The sequence below is a fragment of the Falco peregrinus genome, chromosome 5 (genome assembly GCF_023634155.1).
Source record: "Falco peregrinus isolate bFalPer1 chromosome 5, bFalPer1.pri, whole genome shotgun sequence".
NCBI classification, from domain to species: Eukaryota; Metazoa; Chordata; class Aves; order Falconiformes; family Falconidae; genus Falco; species Falco peregrinus.
In genome coordinates, this window is record NC_073725.1 from 112,658,673 (window position 1) to 112,679,106 (window position 20,434).

Here is a 20,434-nt window from a genome sequence, read left to right on the forward strand (position 1 = left end):
TATTTTGCCTTTTTTCTCCTAGATTTGAGTTCCCTAACTGCAGTTTTTTCTGCATGCTACTTGAAACCAAAGTCAAGTGATATCTGACCATTGTACAGTACATTGAAATAGACTGAATTAAAGTTTATTCCTTTAACAGTTTTCCAATTTATTAAAATGCAGATATATTAGGACTTCATTTATTATTGAATACTTTAAATGCAACTGTTGACATTCAGGTGTTTAGTTCAGAGAAATAAAACTGACAAAGGATAATAATACATTGCATTTAGTTAGTGTATTATATCCAAAATTTATGAGCATCATGCAAACATTATCCAAAGTGTTGCATTCTTACTGTAAGTCTTGTCGTATTCACTTTGTGAAATAGGCACACGTGGCACAGGGGGACTCTAAGTAGCTCAGGATCATTAATTAAGAACATAGAATTCAGAATTTCTCCTCTAACCATTAAACTACCATTTTTCACTTCTGACGTAATAAAGATAGTACTCAGAACATCCCTTGAAGTCATCCCACCAAAATATTGACAATACTCAGTTAAAGGAGTTCCAGTTCCATCAGAACTTTGTTGTTAAGCTAACCGAGCAATTTCAGAAGCAAGAAAGCATTCAGGAAGTGGTAAATTCATCAGCACAACAAAATGAATGGGAGGATGTTCTTTTTACACTGAACCTTCAGGACGCCTCTCTAATCATCCTTCCCAAAATGTATGGAGAAGACTTAGATAAACTCACCATTACACGCAAATGTGACTAGCTGTTGAAGTTATCTGGTTCTGGGATTTCTGCTTAAAACTAACATACTCTACAGTGTTTGCTCTAAATGTTTCTCTTGGTTCCAAAGCAGAAGGATAGGAATGAATGCTTTACTGGTGTGCCATAAACAAGGCAGTGTGCAGTCATGAGATACTCAGCTAATATCGGGCCTGAGATCTCTGCCTCAATTCTCCTCCCTGCTCCCAATCTGTGTACTATTTTTTTATTTTGGTGTAATTGTTCTATGAAATTGTAAGCTTCCTGTTAAGTTACTTATGTGGCATATGCCACTGTGTACTTTTTTGCTGAGGATTTATGTTTTCTTTCTTTGGAAACAAATCCTTACCTGACTGCACTTAAGAAGAGGGAATTGATTCCTCTTGTATAACAGGGCATGTCTGTTTCTGACTGTTAGTATTTAGAAACAGTTAAATCAGTAATCTTAGCTGTAAACTTCTCTGTCAAGACCACCTGACAGCTCTTCCAGGTGGAGCTGTTTTCACAGGTGCTTGTCATTCAAGCTGTGGACGAGGCCCTGAGCAACATGATGTGATGTCAAAGCCAGCCCAGCTTTGAGTTATAAGTTGCACTTAGATGTCTTCCTGAGATCCCCTTCCAACAGAGAGTACTCTATTGTTGTGCATTTCTCCTGAAATATTTTACAGCATTTATTGCATGATTTATAAAATGCAATTAAATATAAAGGATAGAAAAGGTAAACATACTTCATGTTTATTTTTGTTTGTTTTGCAAGCTTGAGTTGCTCATGAGTTTGTCTCATTACAATAGCAAGACTTTACCTACTACAAGATAAGGATATATGGATTAATATTGGCACTGCATGCTTATGTTATTTGCCAGCTTCCAGGAAGAAGAAAATATGTGCAATCTATCATCAACCATTTTCCATAAGTCTAGAAACAACAGCATGCCCTTCTTGAATAGATAGTCATAATCTGTTGATTATGGAAAATCTTAGCAAAATTTCTATGAAAAAAATACTTCGGGTTTTTTTCAGTGAAGTTAACATGTACAGGTATAAATGAAGCAAGCATGACATCAAAGAGATATGGCAGGTTACGATATAACTGACATTTCAGAAAAGTTTGTTTTTAGGGGAAGCTATAACGCCACAGTCAAAGAAAGAAGCTTCAGCTGTTTAAAAATATCTATCCTATTCAAACTGTTGAAGCTTCTTTCTTTGACTGTGTAAAGTACCTCCACTTGCAGATCTCACTGCACAAGTGATGTGTTCCTGTGTTTAATGAAGTTGAAAGAAAAAAATATATTTGGCCAGTCACAGAAACATTATTCTTTTCCTTTTCTGTAGCTGAATAATTTATAAGTACTGAAGATCTCTATGTGTATCTCCAGGTTTTGTTCTACATGATGAAAGAGGTAATCTCAAATTGTAAAATGTGTACAACAGTGTAACAGTTCTGAGATTCCCCCTGAGTTTTTCAGATTCCTGATGTGAATCAGTTCTTCTTCAAATCTGTCAAAGCTGTTAAATCCATGTTTCCCACTTTTTTACTAACACTTATTTATAAATTACAGTTTTCTGAAGTTGTCTACTTTACCCATGGTGTTTGTCTTTGAAACAGGAACTTTTTATTTGGTTGAACTCTCAAGCTGCTTTTTAGCTCAACACCCCGCCCCCCCCCCAGACCCGTATCAGTGGATGTGAAGGATCTTTTTGAATGTCTTCTTGAAATTCTGGTTACAAAGAGGATATAGGAATGGATTTAAGGTGGAGTTCACATAGCCAAGCCATATAGTGAACATGTGTAATTTTGAAAATTGTTCATGGCCATGGAAAGCTATTACCATAAATAATACAAAATAGGGAATCCAGCACAGCATAAAGGCTGCCATTATGACCCCTAACTGCATAGCCGCTTTCCTCTCCCTGTTCCCATGCAGTCCTTGAACGTGCCTTTTGGAATGGGTGCGCAGACTTTGCCAGGTTTTCCTCAGGGAAGTCAGTCCTCTGAACTCCCTGTTCTCAGTCTTTTCCTGGGGACTGCAGGCTTTTTCAGGGTTAGGACTGGAGTGCTCTCTGCAGGGTACCTCCTCTGTGAAAGTGTGGCTGTCTGATGCATCACTTAAGTCACTGTCTTGTGAGCTAGGCTCTTCTTCATTTTCGTTCTCTTCTGTTACACACACGCACTTCTTTCCTTTATCCAGGCCTGGCTCAGGCTGGGCAGTGGTGAGAGGAAAACAGCTCCATTTAAGGACTTGCTGATTACTCTTGCTAACAAACGGCCTTGAAGACTTATCAGAATCACTGAAATGAAGCTCTGCCTCCATATTTTTGGGCTGAGGGGAGCTTTGCTTGTCTTTGGGAGGAGTGTCCTCATCTAAGATTTGCTTTTGGAGGCAAATATTTTGCTTGTTCTTCGTCTTACTCTGAGGTATGGGTTTTTTTCCTGAGGAAGACCAATACGATCCATTGTTGAGCTCTCGGTGTTGACAGTGTTTTCGAACAGCTCTGAATATTTTATAGTAGAACCATAACATCATGACAGAGGGTAGGTAGAAATTGAAAATGGCTGTCACCACTTTAAACCAGGTGACTTTAGAGAACTCAGTTTCACATTTGTTTTCCTTTACTTTCCTTTCCCCATTATTAGCAAAAACATGCCATCCTAGGATTGGAATGATCCACATGAAAGAGAGCAACCAACACCCCAAAATCATTAGTGACGCTCTCATTTTTGTTCTATACTTGAGATATTTCAGCGGTTGCTGAACTGAACGATAACGGTCAATGCACAATATGAAGAGATTGAAAATGGATGCAGTGCTGGCCACATAATCCATTGACAGCCAGAACAGACAGACTGGTAAGCCTAGAGTCCACACAGGACTTAGGAGATAAACAATATTCAGGGGCATAACAGCTGCACCAACTATAAGATCTGCAATAGAGAGGCTGACAATGTATAAATTGCCAACTGTTTGCAGCTTCTTTTCAGTTTTCACAGCACATAGTACTAATATATTCATGACAATAGTGATCAGTGAAATGCTTCCCAGGAACACACCTAGAAGAGCTGAGTGAGGGTTAGTTGAGTTCTCTGTTGTGTTTGACATGTTTTGCATGAGAGCACGGAATGAAAATCAGAGATGTCCAGGCCTTGGAAATGCAGTCTTGGTTTACACTCCTGGATGAAAATGTGTTTGCTTGCTCTGTGATTGTTATTTCCAGAACTATAGAAAAGAACAGAAATACGTTTGATCACTGTAGTAGTAAAATAAAATAATAAAACTAATCTGTGCTTCAGCTTAGCACTGTCCATTTTAGGACTTTCCTAAATCATGAATTTTTACAACATTTTGCATATGGGTAGTTTGTGTTCTATGGAAAGTACTGGAGCAAGCTCTATGAACCAATCCAAAATTGTTTACAGAGGTGTTTTATGGGGCTTCATGTAATTCTTACCCCAGGATCTAGAGAAGAAATTTCAGTCCTCACTTTTAATTTGTTATATCTCATTAAATAGCTGATCAGGAGCCATAACATAAACTACATATTGGCAAACCACTTTACAATGTGTTAATATAAAGCAAATTAACATGTTTTGTACTAAATAGTTCTAAACACACCTGTGGGAGGGGAGGATAGAGAATGCCTGAAGAGAGATGTGTGAGAGGAGGATGGAGAATGTCTGATCTGGCAGGACATGAGAGAACAGCTGGGTATTGTAAAGGAGAGTAAGAAAGATAAACATGGTTATCTAGTAGCAAATAGGTGTCTGCATGCTTGTACTGATCTATAGCTATGTAACTGCATGAATGCTTTCTGCCCTGAGCCTGGTGGTACATACAGCTGGAATTTGTATCCGGGTCCAGAGATATAAATATGGGCTTCTCTGCACAATAAAGTGTCTCTGGTTGCACCACAACTGGAGCCCGTGCCTTCAGACGCCACACACACCTGTCATTATTTACAAACTACATCTAACAGTTTGGGAATACAGCAGTTGGATTTAATTACCCACCAATAATATGGTATCATACGATGTCAAGTGACAAGGTACTCCATACAATAAAAAGACTCCAGCTGTATGCACTTTTAGTTGATACAGAGTCTCAAATAACTCCTAAGGTTGCACCCAGTGCCTGTGTTTTCACTGGTAGGCATTCGTTCAAACTATAGCTAATGAATAAACTCTTCCTACCCAATTTAGGCTTACACAGATTTCAGACATTTAAAGATGGCAGCCCTATTTTATTTCAAACACAAACCAATAAAAGTTCCGGGAAAATAATAGGGGTTTTCAGGATCAATAAGCATCTTGCAGCCTCTCAAATGAATATAAATATAGGGTCATAGAATCATAGACTGGGTTGGGTTGGAAGGGACATCAAGGATCACCTAGTTCCAAGCCCCCTGACACAGGCAGGGACACCGTCCACTAGACCAGGCTGCACAACCAGGTTGCCCAAAGCCACAGGGTCTTTTAGGATGAAGTCTGCTAGTCATTCGGATGCCCAAGAAACATATGCCAGAGCTGTTCTCCAATAACTTGGAGAAGCCACGTCAGTCCTGCACGCTTGCGGCTGCTGTTTGCTGCATTAAAGCGGAAAGTAAATTGGAAATAAGAGGAGTTGAGACTGAAACACATAGCAAACCTTTCCTTTATACTAGAATTTTTTTTTATAATTAATCTTTAATAAATTAGCTATTATTACTTGCTTAGAACTTTGGCATGAATTATGTGTAGAGCCTTCAGAATGAAAACTCTTTAAAATCTTCTATATCCCAGTGCTTAGAGTGCTGAGGAATTCCAGTGCATACACTGCAGTTAAAAAACAAGAAGGCAACCTACTAAACACTCACCATGGCATATACAAAACCTATTTTAGAGTGGGCCACATTTGCCCAGTTAGGCTTGTTTTCTAGTCACATTCATTTCTACATATTATTTTGCAGATGTTATCAAAGAGTGGTAGATTCCCTTTGTACAGACACAATAGTGTGTAGCTTTACGGTGATGTGACCTGCATGGGAGAAACTATAGGTACATACTGCACTTGTGAACATAAAGGTTATGTATCAAATCATAGGCCTTAATTATAAAACGTGGTTTTTCTTCCGTTTTCTAACACAAGCATAGTAACTCAACTATTGACAATAAAAGGGGAAAGGAAGGGAGGGAATGCAGAGGTAAGAACAGTACCTTTTCAAAGTTGAGTAGATATGCTACTCCATTATCTAGAAATTCTCCATGGCTTTGGTATCTTCTTCTTCCCAACTGCTAACTTCATAAGTGGATCTAAAGTCCAAAAAATGATTAATATTTTAAGTCTTGGACCATATGATAAGTTCACCAATTTTGTCTCCAGGATACATAAGAAGAATATCTGTGAGGGTGATATGTATTGTCTACCAGTTCTCTCTTATAGTGTTTGACTGAGTTTATGTTCTGGTAAATTTCTTAAAGAAATGAGGAAGGAAACTGAGACTGTAGACATACTAGCTCAAAGTATTTCCACAGCTAACACTGAGAGGTATGTGTGGGATTTCTCATCCTTGTTACTCTAAAGATGGTCAAAACAATACAATGCAATAGATTATTCAATATTAGGTATTTCATATTGCAATTCAATAGTTCAGTATTTCGTGCTACCTTTATCTCTTTTGTATTCCAGTAGTCAGGGTTGAAGCTAAAATGTTTGTGTGCTTTCTTACAAGACCCTAAATTGCTTCTTCCTTAAGCTTTACTTACAACTGCCTGGTGTTACGAGAGAAGATGCGTGCTTGGTAGCGGTAGCATGCATAGGTGGAGGAAATACGTACACTGTGGGGTATGAGCTCCAGAGCCGTATTCTGCAGCTCTGTATTCTGTACAGCCTTCAGGTTCTGTCATGTGTAGCTCTTCAGTGACAGCTAGTCAAGATGTCAGAAGATCACAGAGGCTTCAAGCATCTCCTGTTTGAGAATGAGAATAGAAATAACTCCATGGATCTTAAACCAACATATCCCAGCCTGTCATTGTCTGGTTGCCCACAGCTATACACTGGAACCTCTCTGCTGGAGTTAAGTGTATGGGGCATGGTCAAGTCAAGAAGTTGATGTTAATTGCTTCAGGGACCTCATAAAGAAATGACTGATCTTCAACCCCACCTATTTTAATTTAAATTTATGGCAAAATAAAGGCGAGAAGACAACTTTAATAGAGTCTTCAACAGAAAGAGTAACAGCAAAGTATCTGATTAGACAGCTCTCCTTGGTTATTTATGAACTGCATATGGAATAAAACATAGAGTAGGATATAGTAAATGGTGTAGACTGCTTCCCAAACTTTCTCTTTAGCACTGCTGCAGTGAGATAGGGTAGGATTCAGGAAGCAGACAGCAGAATTTGATCTGGAGAACTTCTGCTCCAAAGAAGGCATAAAGATCTAGCTTTTCAACTCATGCTCCGCTTTTATTAAAATATATTTTATTAAATGCTGAGCTTATGCAGGCTATAACAGTCCAAGAATGATGTCAGGTGATGCAAATCATTTGAGAATGCTAAGAACAAGAATAGCTCAGGGTAATGCGTTTTCTCTTTTAAAAATACACATACTATCAGGTTCTCCATATTTATAATAATTCTGTTTGATAATGTAATTTTCATCACAATTCATTTGAGCAGTTCATAGTCCCTGATGGATTTTATCTTCTCTGCTTTATAGACAGCTGGCCATGTACTATTAAATTTTAAAGTGGAATGGAGGAATAGGTCAAAGTGACCTGCTAAAAATCATACAATAATGTCAGATATGAAACCAGCCAAAGCTCCCTTGCTCTCCAAAGTCCTGACTACTATACTGGGGTTTTGTGTCTAGACTTTGGGTCTGTATTTGTTCAGACACCCTAGACAAACAATGTTGGTTTAGACATTAATTATCTTTTCCTTTTTTTTAACTTTAATGCAGTGCAGGCATCTTAGTCTGGCTTTCACCGTCTGACATCTTCCATTGCAATATGTCCACTTACATGAGAGGGTCTAACATGGCTGGAGTGGGACCATACCCAGTAACAAACGCGCTACAGTATTAATCACTGGAACAGGCTTGCAAGAACCATTTTCCCTAGTCTAGAGTGAGTTGATCTTGAGGCTAGATTAGGATATTGAAGCTTTACAGTGCCGCTGCATTCTTCTTATTGAACAGTTTGTTTTTCATGTGTGATCTTTTACAACCCTGACTTGTGAGTATTCTCCCACCAAAGAAAATATGATAAGTGTTGATGAAAAAAGAAGCCACTATAGGAGGTAACTGGAAGAGGGTGTGTGAAGGACGTTCGTAGAATGGTGCTATCTGTCTCAACATTGCTGGCTGACCGCAGACCGACTCAGAGGCCCTGTAGAGAACTTGTCTATATCTGGCTTCGGCGGACCATGGACGTTGACCCAAACACCGCTGCATCTGCTTGACCACAAAACCCACACATCTCCTGTTTTGTACCCTCATCTCAGCAAGTACGCCCAGACCCCAGAGGATGAAAAATTCTCTGGTAAGACGGTATGGGTGCTTGCACCACCGCTGAGTGAGGGGTGAGGCTATGCAAAACAGCTCTTGGAAGGAGCAGAGACTTTTGGGTGAACAACTCTCGAACATCTATAAAAGAACCGTGACAACCAGCACCGAGTGGAATTCCCCACCTGACATGAAGTCGATCCGGGCTGATGGGACCCCCAGCTCCATGCGGTGGTAGCTATTGCACCTCTCTTTATTCTTCCTCTCTTTCTCTCTATTTCCTGCCTCTATGCGAGTACTATTAAACTTTTTTTTCTTTATGGCATTTGACCTCATTTGTGTCTTAATCTCACTCTGGGAATCACAAAGAATCTCCCCAGACCTGACCATTCCGGGCCTGGACAGGTGCCCATACCTTCAGCATGAAACTTGTATACCCAGCACATACTTCCTACCTATCCAGTTTTTTCTGAAGCCAAATCATACCTCTGAATCCATTAAAAAGCTGTACCAAGGGACTGAGTTGGCCACAAGATGCTTGGAATAGAGCAGAAATGCAATGTTGCCTTTGTATGAACTAGTGCTTGCAACTGTCTCTTTGCATTCCCTAGCACACAACACCATAAGCTGCTGTGGTTTCCTCCTGAGATCTTTCAGATCATGCAGAAATCTCCTTAGCAATAAGTTATCACAGGCATTTAGCAGCTGTCCTGGTTCAACCCGAGGTGGCAAGGAAGTATCACGCAGCCACTTGCTTGCTCCCCCACCCCCAGTGGGATGGGAAGGAGAATCAGAAAGAAGGTAAAATCCATATATAGAGAAAAGAACAGTTTAACGATTGATATAAAGCAAATAATTTATATAATAATGGTAAACAACAATAATGGTAGTAGTAGTAGTAATTAAAAGGGAGACAACAAAACCCAAGAAATAAACAGAAACAAAAATCCCCAAACCCCAAGTGATTCACAATACAACGGCTGACCACCCACTGACCGATGGCCATCCCACCCTCAAGCAGAGATCAGCCCCTCCCGGCCAATTCCCCCAGTTTATATATACTGGGCATGACGCTCTATGGTATGGAATATCCCTGTGGCTAGTTCGGGTCAGCTGTCCTGGCTCTGCTCCCTCCCGGCTCCTGGGGCACTGCTCGCTGCCAGAGCCTGGGAAAAGTCTTTGGCTTTGAGTAAGCACTACTTGGCAACAACTAAACCATCAGTGTGTTATCAACATTACTCTCATACTAAATCCAGAACACAGCACTGTGCCAGCTACTAGGAAGAAAATTAACTATCCCAGCCAGAACCAGGACAATAGCATAGCAGACATACTGCAATCCCACACCCGTGTGTGTACAGGAAAGAGAATGTTACGGCTTTCTTGAATCTTCTAAGGGCTTGAAGAAGGCTTCCAATGCATGATTTCTTGTGCATCTTGCACCAGTCAGCGTCCATGCTCTTTCAATAAGGAAAAAGTTGTAGAAGACCTACATCTCCCTCTTGTACACAGGCCAAGAGAACGGTACAAGAGAAAACAGTAAGCTCCTCCTAAGAAGCAAAGGTGACTGCACCCAGAACAGCATGCAGAGAGGTTGCATTTAGTTGCAGAAATGTTATGTTGTTGATCAGTGCCCTCTAATACCACCCTGTATTTGGAGCTTTGGCCCTTATGCCACTTGCCATACATCCTTGCCCACTAAGATTACACTGAACTGCCACGCAGTTGCCACTCTTTGCTAGAATTAGGACATGTTGCCATACAACTTTGTCCAATGGAAGGTAACTAGAAAATAACAAGCCTTGCTCTGTATTATGAAATTCACTGATCAGCTCTACCGTGCTGTAGAGAAGATTGTAACCTATGCTTTTTGTTCTTAAACTTCCTACCATCATCATTGGTATTGATGGTACCAAATATCAGCAGCAGTTGGGCATCATGACAGCACTGTGATTCGCAATAGCAGCTTCTTGATCTTCATTGAGGCACACGCCATTTTAAAGTGGCTGCAGACTGGTTGTGGTATATGTACCCTTGTTCAGGAGCTACTGATTTAATTCCTTATCTGTAATTCAGTTTTCAGCAGAGGTACTGTAATAATACTTAATAAATGTGTTTTAATGTTTGGACAGTTTAAGTCTCGTTAAACTGAGCCAAAGCTCACTAATACAGAATAGATTTTAAAGAAGACAATCACCCTAAGACCATAGCATCATAGAATCATTTGGTTGGAAAAGACCATGGAGGTCTTGGATAGCTCTTGAGCATTTCTAAACCCTGACCTCACCGTGAAATGCCTTCTTTAGTTTTTACTGTCTGTGAACAGCTTTTTCTACAAGGAAAAGCAGCAATCATTATTTGCTTGTTATAGTATCACAGTGCTAATTCTTCCAAGGAGCAAGAATCTACTGGGAGATCCTAAGTGGATGCCTTACTGACTCATTAGTGCAGGTGCAACCTATTAGCCCTGACTAAGTGGGAGTAAGTTTCTAGAAACAGATGTTGGCATCTCTCTTGTGGATAGGTTTTAAAGAAACTGCAGCCACAATAAGAAAAGGCTAGGCTAGAACAAAATTCTTGTTCATCAGACTAAGTTCAAGGCAGAAGGTAAGATTTGATTCCAGATGACCTCTGTTCGCTATGTTGTACTTAAGAAACCATATTAAATCATCCTTTAGGTATTGAAATTATTAACATGTTAGGGGTTTGATTAATTTTCCTCTCAAAGACTTGCTTATTTCTCTGTAAGAAAACAGTCCCCAGGCAACACCTGCTGATATTCAAGGAATATTTTTGATCAATAGTAAATGAAAAAACTTGATAACCTGCCTGCTGTTTCCATTCAAATGACCCCCTGTCTCTGTCTAAGAACTAGTTGGTTTTTTTTTCTTTTTCCTCAGAAAAGTGCCTGCCACTATCAAAGGAAAAACTGGATTCCATCTGTGCTTGAGTTATCTCTTCTAGGTAGTCAGAAATGAAAAGATTACATAATCTGAAGCTTTAGTGTCTGAACATTCAAATTTTGCCAGACCTCCTAAATCGTCCTTCCCCCCCCCCCCCCCGCTACCTATTCTAAAGGCAGTGAGAGTTATAAATAAATCTTTTACTATGTGAACAAACAACCCAGCCTGACTGTGAAGAAACTCTTAACTGACGGATTCGGATGTCTGGCTGTCTAGTTTTGCATGAACTTGTACCGCATGCATTTGGTGGCAGAGAATTTTCAGTAATTCTTGATGGAAATGCTGTCTTAGGGAAAAATGAGGCCAGAGCTAATGTAGCAGATGGACACTATTGCAGATGTGCTGAAATCTACTTTACAGACCAGACTGCAGAGAGAAAATTGCTGAGTTGCTGGACTGGTGGTCTGCATGCTCATTTCAGGAGGGGGATGCCCTGGGAAAAGGTGCAGGCCTTCAGTGTGCTGGTGGTGGTTGGCAAAGGTGCTGTTCCTGGGGAGGGCAAAGACAAGCTGGCTGTTTCTGAAGCCTTCTACACACTTTCAGTTCCAAAGAGAGTGAACGGTCCAATGCTAGAATTACTGCACTTCTTTGTCCCCTCCTGGTTCAGTCACTTGTCTAAACGAAACGGTGAATAGGCTGTGTAGTTTCAGAGCAAGAACAAAGCAGAATAGAAGAAGTAATGCTGTTACATCCACACTCCTAAGGCATATTCATTCAATCATCTCTAGGAATGCACACGATGACTCAGTTTAAACTAGAACTGAAGTCTTCTTGAATTAATTTATCCATTTATTCTGAGCATGCAGTACACTGTGAATGGTCCTCCAACGCTTGGAGCAGTGAGTAGGGGACCACTTCATGCAGCATTGCAAAGGAACTAGAGCAAGGTCATCACTTCTGCCCTTTTATACAGGTGTGGTCTGATCTGTGACATCAGATTTATCCTTATTCCTCTAAACTGGAGGGTGATGTTCTACAGTTAGCAAGCAGACCTTATGAACAACAAAAAGACAGAATGCAGAGGCTATTGTGAAGGGAACTTGAAGTTTTTAAGGAATTTTATGAAGTCTTCCAAGGAGAAAAAAGGTATTTATCATTATAACTGTATGATATACTGAATTTGTAACTTGCTTATAGAAGGGTAGTTTCTTTTCAGTCCAGTAAAACTACTGTGCTATTGCTAATTTTTATTTGTATATCTGGATTTTAGGGTACAGACTGTCAGGATTGCAGGTAAATACTTCTGCTTTTACTTAATCAAGGAAATACTACATCTGGTTTTCTTAGTGAAGCATAACTCAAAGAGCAAGAAAATGGGACAGGCTGAAAGATTTGAAAATATCAGTGAAAGTTCAGCTTTGGGCTTGTACATGATGCTTGACTTGATTGTACTTGATATTTTCAGGTTTTAGTTTTTATAGAATCACAGCCACATGCATCAATCAGACTGGCAGGCTACACGCTGCTGTCAGCGCAGATTTTTCTGATTGTCTTTATGCTTTTATTTGGCTGAGGGTCCTGGCTTTAGTGGGAATGAAATCATCTACAATTTTAGCTATCTGCCAGCAAAAAGTTTAGACCTCCGCAGCCTTCTGAAACAAAGTTTTAGCATGAATAATGCAAATCATTATATACAGTCATGCTGTCCCTCCTATTTGCACACATGCATCCCGAGTCCTTAGCTTTCTACAAGAAGCACTGAACTCTGTGAGGAAATTGAGTCACCACGGCAGTGTCTCAGCTCAAGTTTTGATTAAGGTGCTGTACGGTGGCTGCTTTTGAAAAGACTTGTCTCTTTCGGAAATAACTGCCTCTGGTGTTCTGACCTTTCACCCACCTCCCCCTGACTCGTGCACTGTTTTCTTCGTTGCATTAAGAATACTGTACTGGATCGTATCTTTAATCTTCCTCTCGCTTTACAGTCTGATATCTTTGGGTAACTACTAAGTCTATCTACTGTTAAATTTCTTGTGGGGGGTCAGGGAAGGAAAACAGCTTTTCATTTTGTGCAGTGAGAACAAACATGCTTATTTTACCATTGACAAATTTCTCAGAGGTCATTTAAAAGTATTGTTAAATCATTAATATAAAATTTTGCCATTAGAAAAGAAAAAAACCCAAAACCAAACCAACTGCGTAGCCAGTTATGTTTCTAATACTGCAATAGTGTACCTTTGCTGACCTTACACTCTTTCCAGTTTTAAACAGCGTGTTGTGCTGCTACATGGAACTGAGTTAGTCCCAGAGCTAACTAGTGTGCTTCTGTGGCATGTCAGAGTGGTCAGTCACTTTCCAGCTTAATTGAGAAGTTAAATTATATGCTGTTATGAATGCACATCACTTCAGGGGAACTAGACAAACTATTATAACCTGTCAAAAGCATATTATTTCTGTAAAATTTGGAAGAATGTGACTTCATGGTACAAGTACAGCTTCACTGTCAAGCAACTGGAAGTTTGAAATGTTCATTACTTCAGTTGTGCCTATATGGAGATACTGATTTGAAACCATTTGGCATGAAAAGCATGATTTACTACTTGCTTATGCCTTATCTACATGGAGAAGCACCTTGTAAAAGGAGTATTTTGAAACAAATCTAATTCATCCCAGTTATTTGGCTTCAGCTGATACTCACTTTGCATCCTTCCATCAAGTCTTATGTTTCTGTTCTTGGGCACTCACAAACACGAGAGGTTGGTTTCAAAACTTAGACTCACACTGTAAGGGCCAGTTCCTGAGCAAAGACTAATTGCAGAAACATTCCTGTGAAGGTTCTTACTCTCATTAGCATAACCAGAGTGCCATCAAAGCTCTTTTCCTTGTGCAGGGGAGTCGGTCCTAGGGAAAACTTTGCTCTGGTTTTGTTATTTCTTGTGTGTTCCTGTGTATGTGTTCTGCACTTTTTTTTTTTTTATGAAGTTAATTATTTGATCTCCCCAGATGACAACAAATACAACTTTTACCATATGGTTCCTATATGATGCCAAGTATGTGTGAACCCAGAAGTATAGGCTAGGTATTGTTTACAGTATACACCCCCCCCCCCCCCCATTTAACTTAAAAAAATGATGATCGGAAGCCATATTCTTGGAGCTGTGGCCATCTGTCAAAAATGGAAATTGAATCCAAAATACAAACGTGTTAGTCTAAGGAAGTGTTCACATAATAATATGCAATATACAGAAAAATATCAAATATTTGTTCAAAAAAGTTTCCTGTACTATGTAAGGTATATACCCAAGAAGTGAAGCTTAATGTGCATCTAAAATGCTTTCCTGTGTAGAGAAATCCTTGTGTGAACGGAAAATACTGGCAATAGTAGCATTTAATTGTATGAGCATGCATGTCCTGATTAATTTGCATAGATGAGCATACAGTTTAACATACAGTTTAATGCTAAGTAATACTTTACTCCAAGCAGGAAGCTAAACACCAAAACCAAATGGAGTCCTGTGAAGTTGGATTTGGTGTGGAGTGGTTAGGAGCTGAAACATTCTCCTGAACCACCTACGACTAGTCAAAGGCTAGCGAGTAGTGGTGAAGGGGAAAGACAGTGCTTATGTTTCCTTCTTTAAAGAACAGTTACCATTTGTGGCATGCAATTTTACTCTGGCTATGCTCTTTGCTATAAACAGTTTACCATTAATACTGTCAGATTTCACATGCTGTTTATGCTTAAGTCCTTTCAAAATTGTTTTTTGCTGGTGTATTTATGGTACTGATTCCACTGCACATCATCTCTTTTCTGTTTCCTCTCTTTAGAACTCAAAAATAGTGTTGAAAGCTGAAGTGAAGCACGGAAATCTGCAGGCTTCCACAGTATCTACCGGTTCATGGCATTGTTCTGGGTTCTTAACGTTACTTTTTAGGCTGAGAATTGACTCAAGAGCATTATTTTTCCATGCATAACTAAGGACAGAGCACCTATGTCTTTGAGATCTCGAACACTGGTGTTTGTTTATACTCCAAACCACATTCTGCTGCTTTGAATTTTCATTGTTCCAATACTGACGCATATTCAACAGTGATTTGTAACTCCTGGAGACACAGATCAATAGTTGAAAACAGGCATGGAAAGCGAAGGAAGAATAGAAGAAAGTGCATTTTCCTGTGCATTTCAATACATCCTGCTTCGTGCCAAAGCTGTAAGGTTCTCCTTTTGCAGTCCTTTGCTTCAGCTTCCCTGAGCTTCCCCAGGTTTTTCCTGGTCGTCCCTCTGCCCTTTCTTTTGCGGGGAATGGAACGTAATAGCTGGCCTGTATGATTAATATGAAAGCTACAGGAATAGTATCAGGAAAAAATATTAAATATCCTCTGGCATTCAACTACTGACAGAAACTTGGCTAGGGAAACACTACTTATTATTTAAGAAGAAAAAATTGTCAGGATGTGGTTCATAACCTGGAGAGCCTTAATTTACAGGAATACAGTTGCAGGCTCGTTGCTTGTCAGCAGAACCAGTGAAGGCAGTAGGTTCGGTGCATTTGTTTAGGAACATTTTGCAGTTTGGAAAAGGGGAAAACAAACACATGGAAACTGTAGCTGCTTAACTGGAAAGAAGGTTTTCTTTTACGGGGGATCCCATAAATGGAATAGTGGATTGCAGGAGAATCATACAAAACTGAAAGCGATCAAGTTACATTTAATGTTAGAATCAACTTGAATTTCTTCTAGTACATGGATCGTAGTAGAGCCATGTCCTTTGACTCAGTGAATAAAGTACATGAACAAATATGCAACAAGCAGCCTAAAAATCTCATCTAATCTGGAAGCAGTCAATACGTGGCTATATGCAGCTAGATTATTAACGGAATCTACATCCTAAGAAAGCAGCTGAACTTTGATGTATTACAGTTTAAAATGAAGCCCATCTCGAGAATTTTCAGCAAAATTATGTAGTCTTAGCCATTTGAAAGTTGATGTTTGGGGTTTTTTTTTTAAGATTGTTGTTAATGAATGTGTATCACTGACAGCTCTAAACCATGCTGAGGAATACCGACCCGGAGCAGAGGGCATTTTTACATTCGCTGTCCTTAGTAGAGTCAGTATTTGTAGGAAAGAGATCTCAAATACCATGTTTTAACTTCCAGTAGCATCTCCTACATCAGGACAGTCTGTAAGTGTAGCTTCAGCATCTTTCACGTGTTGAATGCATGAGGGAGACTTGGAAACCTGTGGGATGCCTGGGTGTGTCCTGTCTAATGCTGCCATCTTCTGATGAGCGACCTTCATTTTCATATACTAATACTGAACCTTTAGAAGTTTAAGTTGTTGACGATGTATACCTGTGCTCAGCAATATAATTCCAACTTAATTAAACTATTTTCTAGATACTGTTGTATATGATACGTATGTACAATTTCTTTTTTTCCCGAAGAAATGTAGTATTTTTTACATCTGTGTCTTAACCTGAAATTATCAGTGGACAGATATATCCTTTTTTCCCCTCTGGCTGGCATTTTTGCACAACTCTTTTTAATGCTGGGCCTATATTTCACAAGCACTAAACCCAAAAGAGCTAACAGAAAATGGATAAATTACAAAGAATGTTCTGGCCTTCAAAATCTAAACCCAGACCTTCTATTAAACTCTTCTTCCAGCGACTCAACTTTCTGTTTTGAGTTGTACTAAATGTCAGTTTTTCCATGACAAAAATACATAAATGTTCCTGTGGTGGTATTTCCCATATATGGATTATTTTTTTCCCAGAAACTGGGGGGAAATCCACCATGACTAGAACCCTAAAGCTTCCAGATAGGGTATTAATTTTCCCTGCTAGCCTAAATATCATCAGCATCATCTAGTTCATTATCAGTGTGATCTCTTAACAAACCAGTATTTAAGTGTTATTGTCATTAAGTAGCACAGTGCTGGAGAAACCTTCCCTTCCCTACTCCATTAGCTAGCTGTAAAAAGAGACTTTTGCTGCAGGTGTTAGGCCTATTTAATAACTGCTGTAGTAGATGAAAACTCCTTTGTGCTTTGATGCAGTAAACAAAACCACAAGCTTAAAATCTCTTATAAATGAGGGGAATTTTTCTGTGTTGTGGTGCCTTTAAAACGGAGTAGCTGCAGTGGTGCCTTTTCACTGGGGATCTGTTCTGTTCTTGGAATCCATTAATCCAACTTCACTAAACCAGGACATCTTTCATACAGGGACAGCAAAAAATCTTTAGAGGTTTTTGGATTCTGCCTTGTGTTACTACTTACTCCAACCCTTGATGAACTGTAGAATAAGCTGGTTTTAGTCTTTCTACGTCAGAAATAGTTACCTTTTTAAAATGTAGCTCAACCAGCCATTTAGATACCGAGATTTGTCTGTTTCTTTCCAAGTGACCTGGTGAGTCGCTACTGGAGAATCACTAAACAAAAAATCATGTATGTAAATGCGAGCTGTTAGTCCTTTAAATGTTGAGGTTGCATACCCCAATACTATACCTCCTATGCAGTTTCATGGTTTCCAGTAGAAATAACTGGGCATGGATAAACAAAGCTTCATTGTCTGATAAAAGTTAACCACTTGTTACAGGTAACAGTGTAACAAAAAAGTGGGGAAAAAAAGACTGATGAACCTATCTATGAATAATTTCTCTGAATTCTGAAGAAATGCCAGATGTGGATATTATTTTAGAACAAAAATAATTCAGCTTCAACAAAGATGGATTTCTCAAGTTCAGATTCATATCCTTCAAGTTGTTTTCTTTTGTCTAGCTCTTTGTATATGTATCGAAGAATCTAATGTTGCTATTCTTCAAAAGAAGGAAAAATATCTTAGAACTCGCCTTGCTCCAGAGTTAGTGTCTGGTCAAGGTAAGCACAAACCAACTCATGATCATACTAATATTACAATTCATAATAGGAAATGTGTTCCTAATACTTATTAGGATCTATTACCCAAACAAGACTACAGAGCAGTGTCTTTAACATTTTATGAAACAGATTGAACCCTTTAGGCTTCAAGAAAATCAGACATTTACTGTGAATCTTCCCTCCGAAGCCCCAGAGCTACTGAAGTGCTGATCAATATGAAACTTCTTTGGCAATCTACCAAAATGAACTTGAATTTCAACCCAAGTGAACTTTTGGTGCTTTTAAGCTATACAAAAGACTTCATCACAAAGATGCACAAATTTAGAAATCCCAGTGGGTGTGTGGACTTACTGTCCCTTTGTATGTTAACAAAAGTAAGCCCTGTTACTTAAAAGGTTTGGTTTCAGCTCATTTAGATATGTTAATGTACTAAATTATTTTTTTGCTCTAATTTGGAATATATATCGAGTTGTCAGTCTCTTCAAATGTCTGGTAACCTGACTGTAGTAATATGATGAGCTCCTTCATATTTTAGCAATTACCCATTGAGTGTCTGAACTCTTCCTTTTATATATTTATATAAATATATGACTAAAACAATGTCTTAACTTTCTCCAGGCAGTTTTAATGTTGCTTGTTGAATTAAACGAATGGCTAGGATTAACTGCTGGAGCACGAGGTCTTACAGCTAGAGAGCCTGGCATCTTGCAAGTAAACAGTTTAGAAGCAGCTTATCCAAGAAGTCCGATTCCTCTCCATCATTCCTGCGCAGTGTCTGCAAAGGAAAGGCTGGAGAGGCTACACGAAGCATTGCCCAGCGGTAGCTTTAGGGCAGGTGATGTCCCTACTATACCCCCCGTTCCCGCTGTCCCTCCTCAGGGTGGGATGGACTTCTCTGCATTCGGGAAATGCCACAGGACCCGTGTGGAAATTAACGCAGCCACGATTTCCCCCCACCGGCAATCGTACGATGGCCTTCTCACCCTGACCTTCGATATTCAGGCAGCCAGAGTCACCGCCAGGTGTAATGGGGACGGTGGGTTCTTCTCCTCCTTCCCCTCACCCGCACAGCATCCTCACGCGCGGTGCCCCGCCAGCTCCGCGCCCTGCGCGCTCGGGTGCGCGGCCGGCCGCCGGGGAGGCTGGCGCAGCTCCTCGTGTCCTGCTGCCCCTTCCCTCGGGAACGCCGCAGCCCCCTCGGCGTGTCGGGCGGTGACCAGCCTGGCGCCCGCCTGTACGGAGCCGCTCGCCCCGCGCCGTGCGGAGTGCGGGGCAGCGCTGCGGGGCACGGCGCTGCGGAGCACGGCGCGGAGCAGCCGCCTCCGCCAGGCCCGCAGCCCCAGCCCAGCGGGGGCGCCGCAAGCTCGGCGGTGCCCTTGCTCCCGGCCGCTGGTCCCGCCGCCCGCCCCGCCGCGCCCCGCGCCGCCGCCCCCCGCCCCGGCCCGGCTGCCCCCGCCCGCGGGCCCCGCGCACTCACCGGCAACGCGAGGAGGCGAGCGGCGACCGGCGGCGGCGGGCGGCGCAGGGCTCGCACGGGTGGCGGCAGCCGCGCCGCTGCCTCCCCGTTCCCCGGCCGGTGCCCGCGCCCCCGGGCTGGGCCGGGCTGGGCCGGGCCGGGGGTGGGGTGGGCTGGGGGCGCCCCGCCCCGCCGGTGCGCTGCCGGCGGCTGCTCCCGGCCGAGTTTCGCCCGTCTGCGGGCCCGCGCCGCCGGGGGGAGCGCTCGGCTCTGCCTGCGCCGCTCCGCGGGGCCGGGGGGGCCGGGGCCGGCACCGGGCGCTGCTGCTCCGCCCGCGGCGGCGTCTCCCCTTCCCGCTTCAAGTGCCGCCGGCGGCCCGGCTGCAGCCCGCGAACCCCCGCAACGGGGGGGCGGGAGCTCCGCCGGGGTCTCGGGAGCTCCGCCGAGCCGGGGGCGCCGCCGGGGCCGCCGCCCGCCACCCCCGAAGGCGGCTGCCGTGGCGGCCGGGAGCGCCGGGAACGCCTGTGCTCTGGGGACGCTGGTGCCCGAGGAGCAGAGATGCTCCGTCGGCAGCGGGGCAGCTGCCCTGCGAGGGGACGCAAGGAGTTACCCCGGGAACACCGGGGTCCTGCGGAGGAGCGGCGATGGGACCCTGGGTCGGGGTCACCCCGCGCTTGTCCTGGCTGCAGGGCCGTGCGCTTGCGCTGGCAAAGAGTGGGTGCTCTTACGCTGCTTGGTAAAAGTTTCTTCCAGCGGCGCCGTCTTACAAAACTAGTTCAAGACCTGAGAAATGTCAGATGTGGAAGACGTTACTGCATAGCTTACCTAAAGGGTTTTTTTTGGTGACTGGACCTATGTCCAGTCTATCTGCTCTATATTAAACATACACACGGGGTGGGATTTTTTGCAAAGGAAAGCAACCAACTTAGCAGTTTTCACTCCTTTCTTTTAAATCGCATTTATTCTCCCTTC

General features: G+C 41.9%; 1 protein-coding gene across 2 annotated transcripts; it reads right to left on the bottom strand.

The window, feature by feature from the left end:
- Nucleotides 1–1,473: 1,473 nt before the first annotated feature.
- On the bottom strand, nt 1,474–19,699 carry HRH1 (histamine receptor H1). 2 transcript variants are annotated; one of them, XM_055806419.1, is made up of 4 exons: nt 19,484–19,699; nt 6,565–6,696; nt 5,945–6,040; nt 1,474–3,971 (listed from the first exon to the last, which is right to left on the bottom strand). In XM_055806419.1, the coding sequence occupies exon 4, from the start codon at nt 3,861–3,863 to the stop codon at nt 2,433–2,435; it is 1,431 nt and encodes a 476-aa protein (XP_055662394.1). In that variant the 5' UTR covers nt 3,864–3,971; nt 5,945–6,040; nt 6,565–6,696; nt 19,484–19,699; the 3' UTR covers nt 1,474–2,432. The 2 variants fall into 2 exon arrangements, with proteins under 2 accessions (XP_055662394.1, XP_027648032.1); XM_027792231.2 differs by lacking the exon at nt 19,484–19,699 and adding an exon at nt 18,996–19,285.
- Between the last annotated feature and the right edge of the window lie 735 nt (nt 19,700–20,434).

Bases quoted from the DNA above. Each gene is read 5' to 3' on its own strand.
- HRH1 (XM_055806419.1), bottom strand. From the start codon at position 3,863: ATGCAAAACATGTCAAACACAACAGAGAACTCAACTAACCCTCACTCA.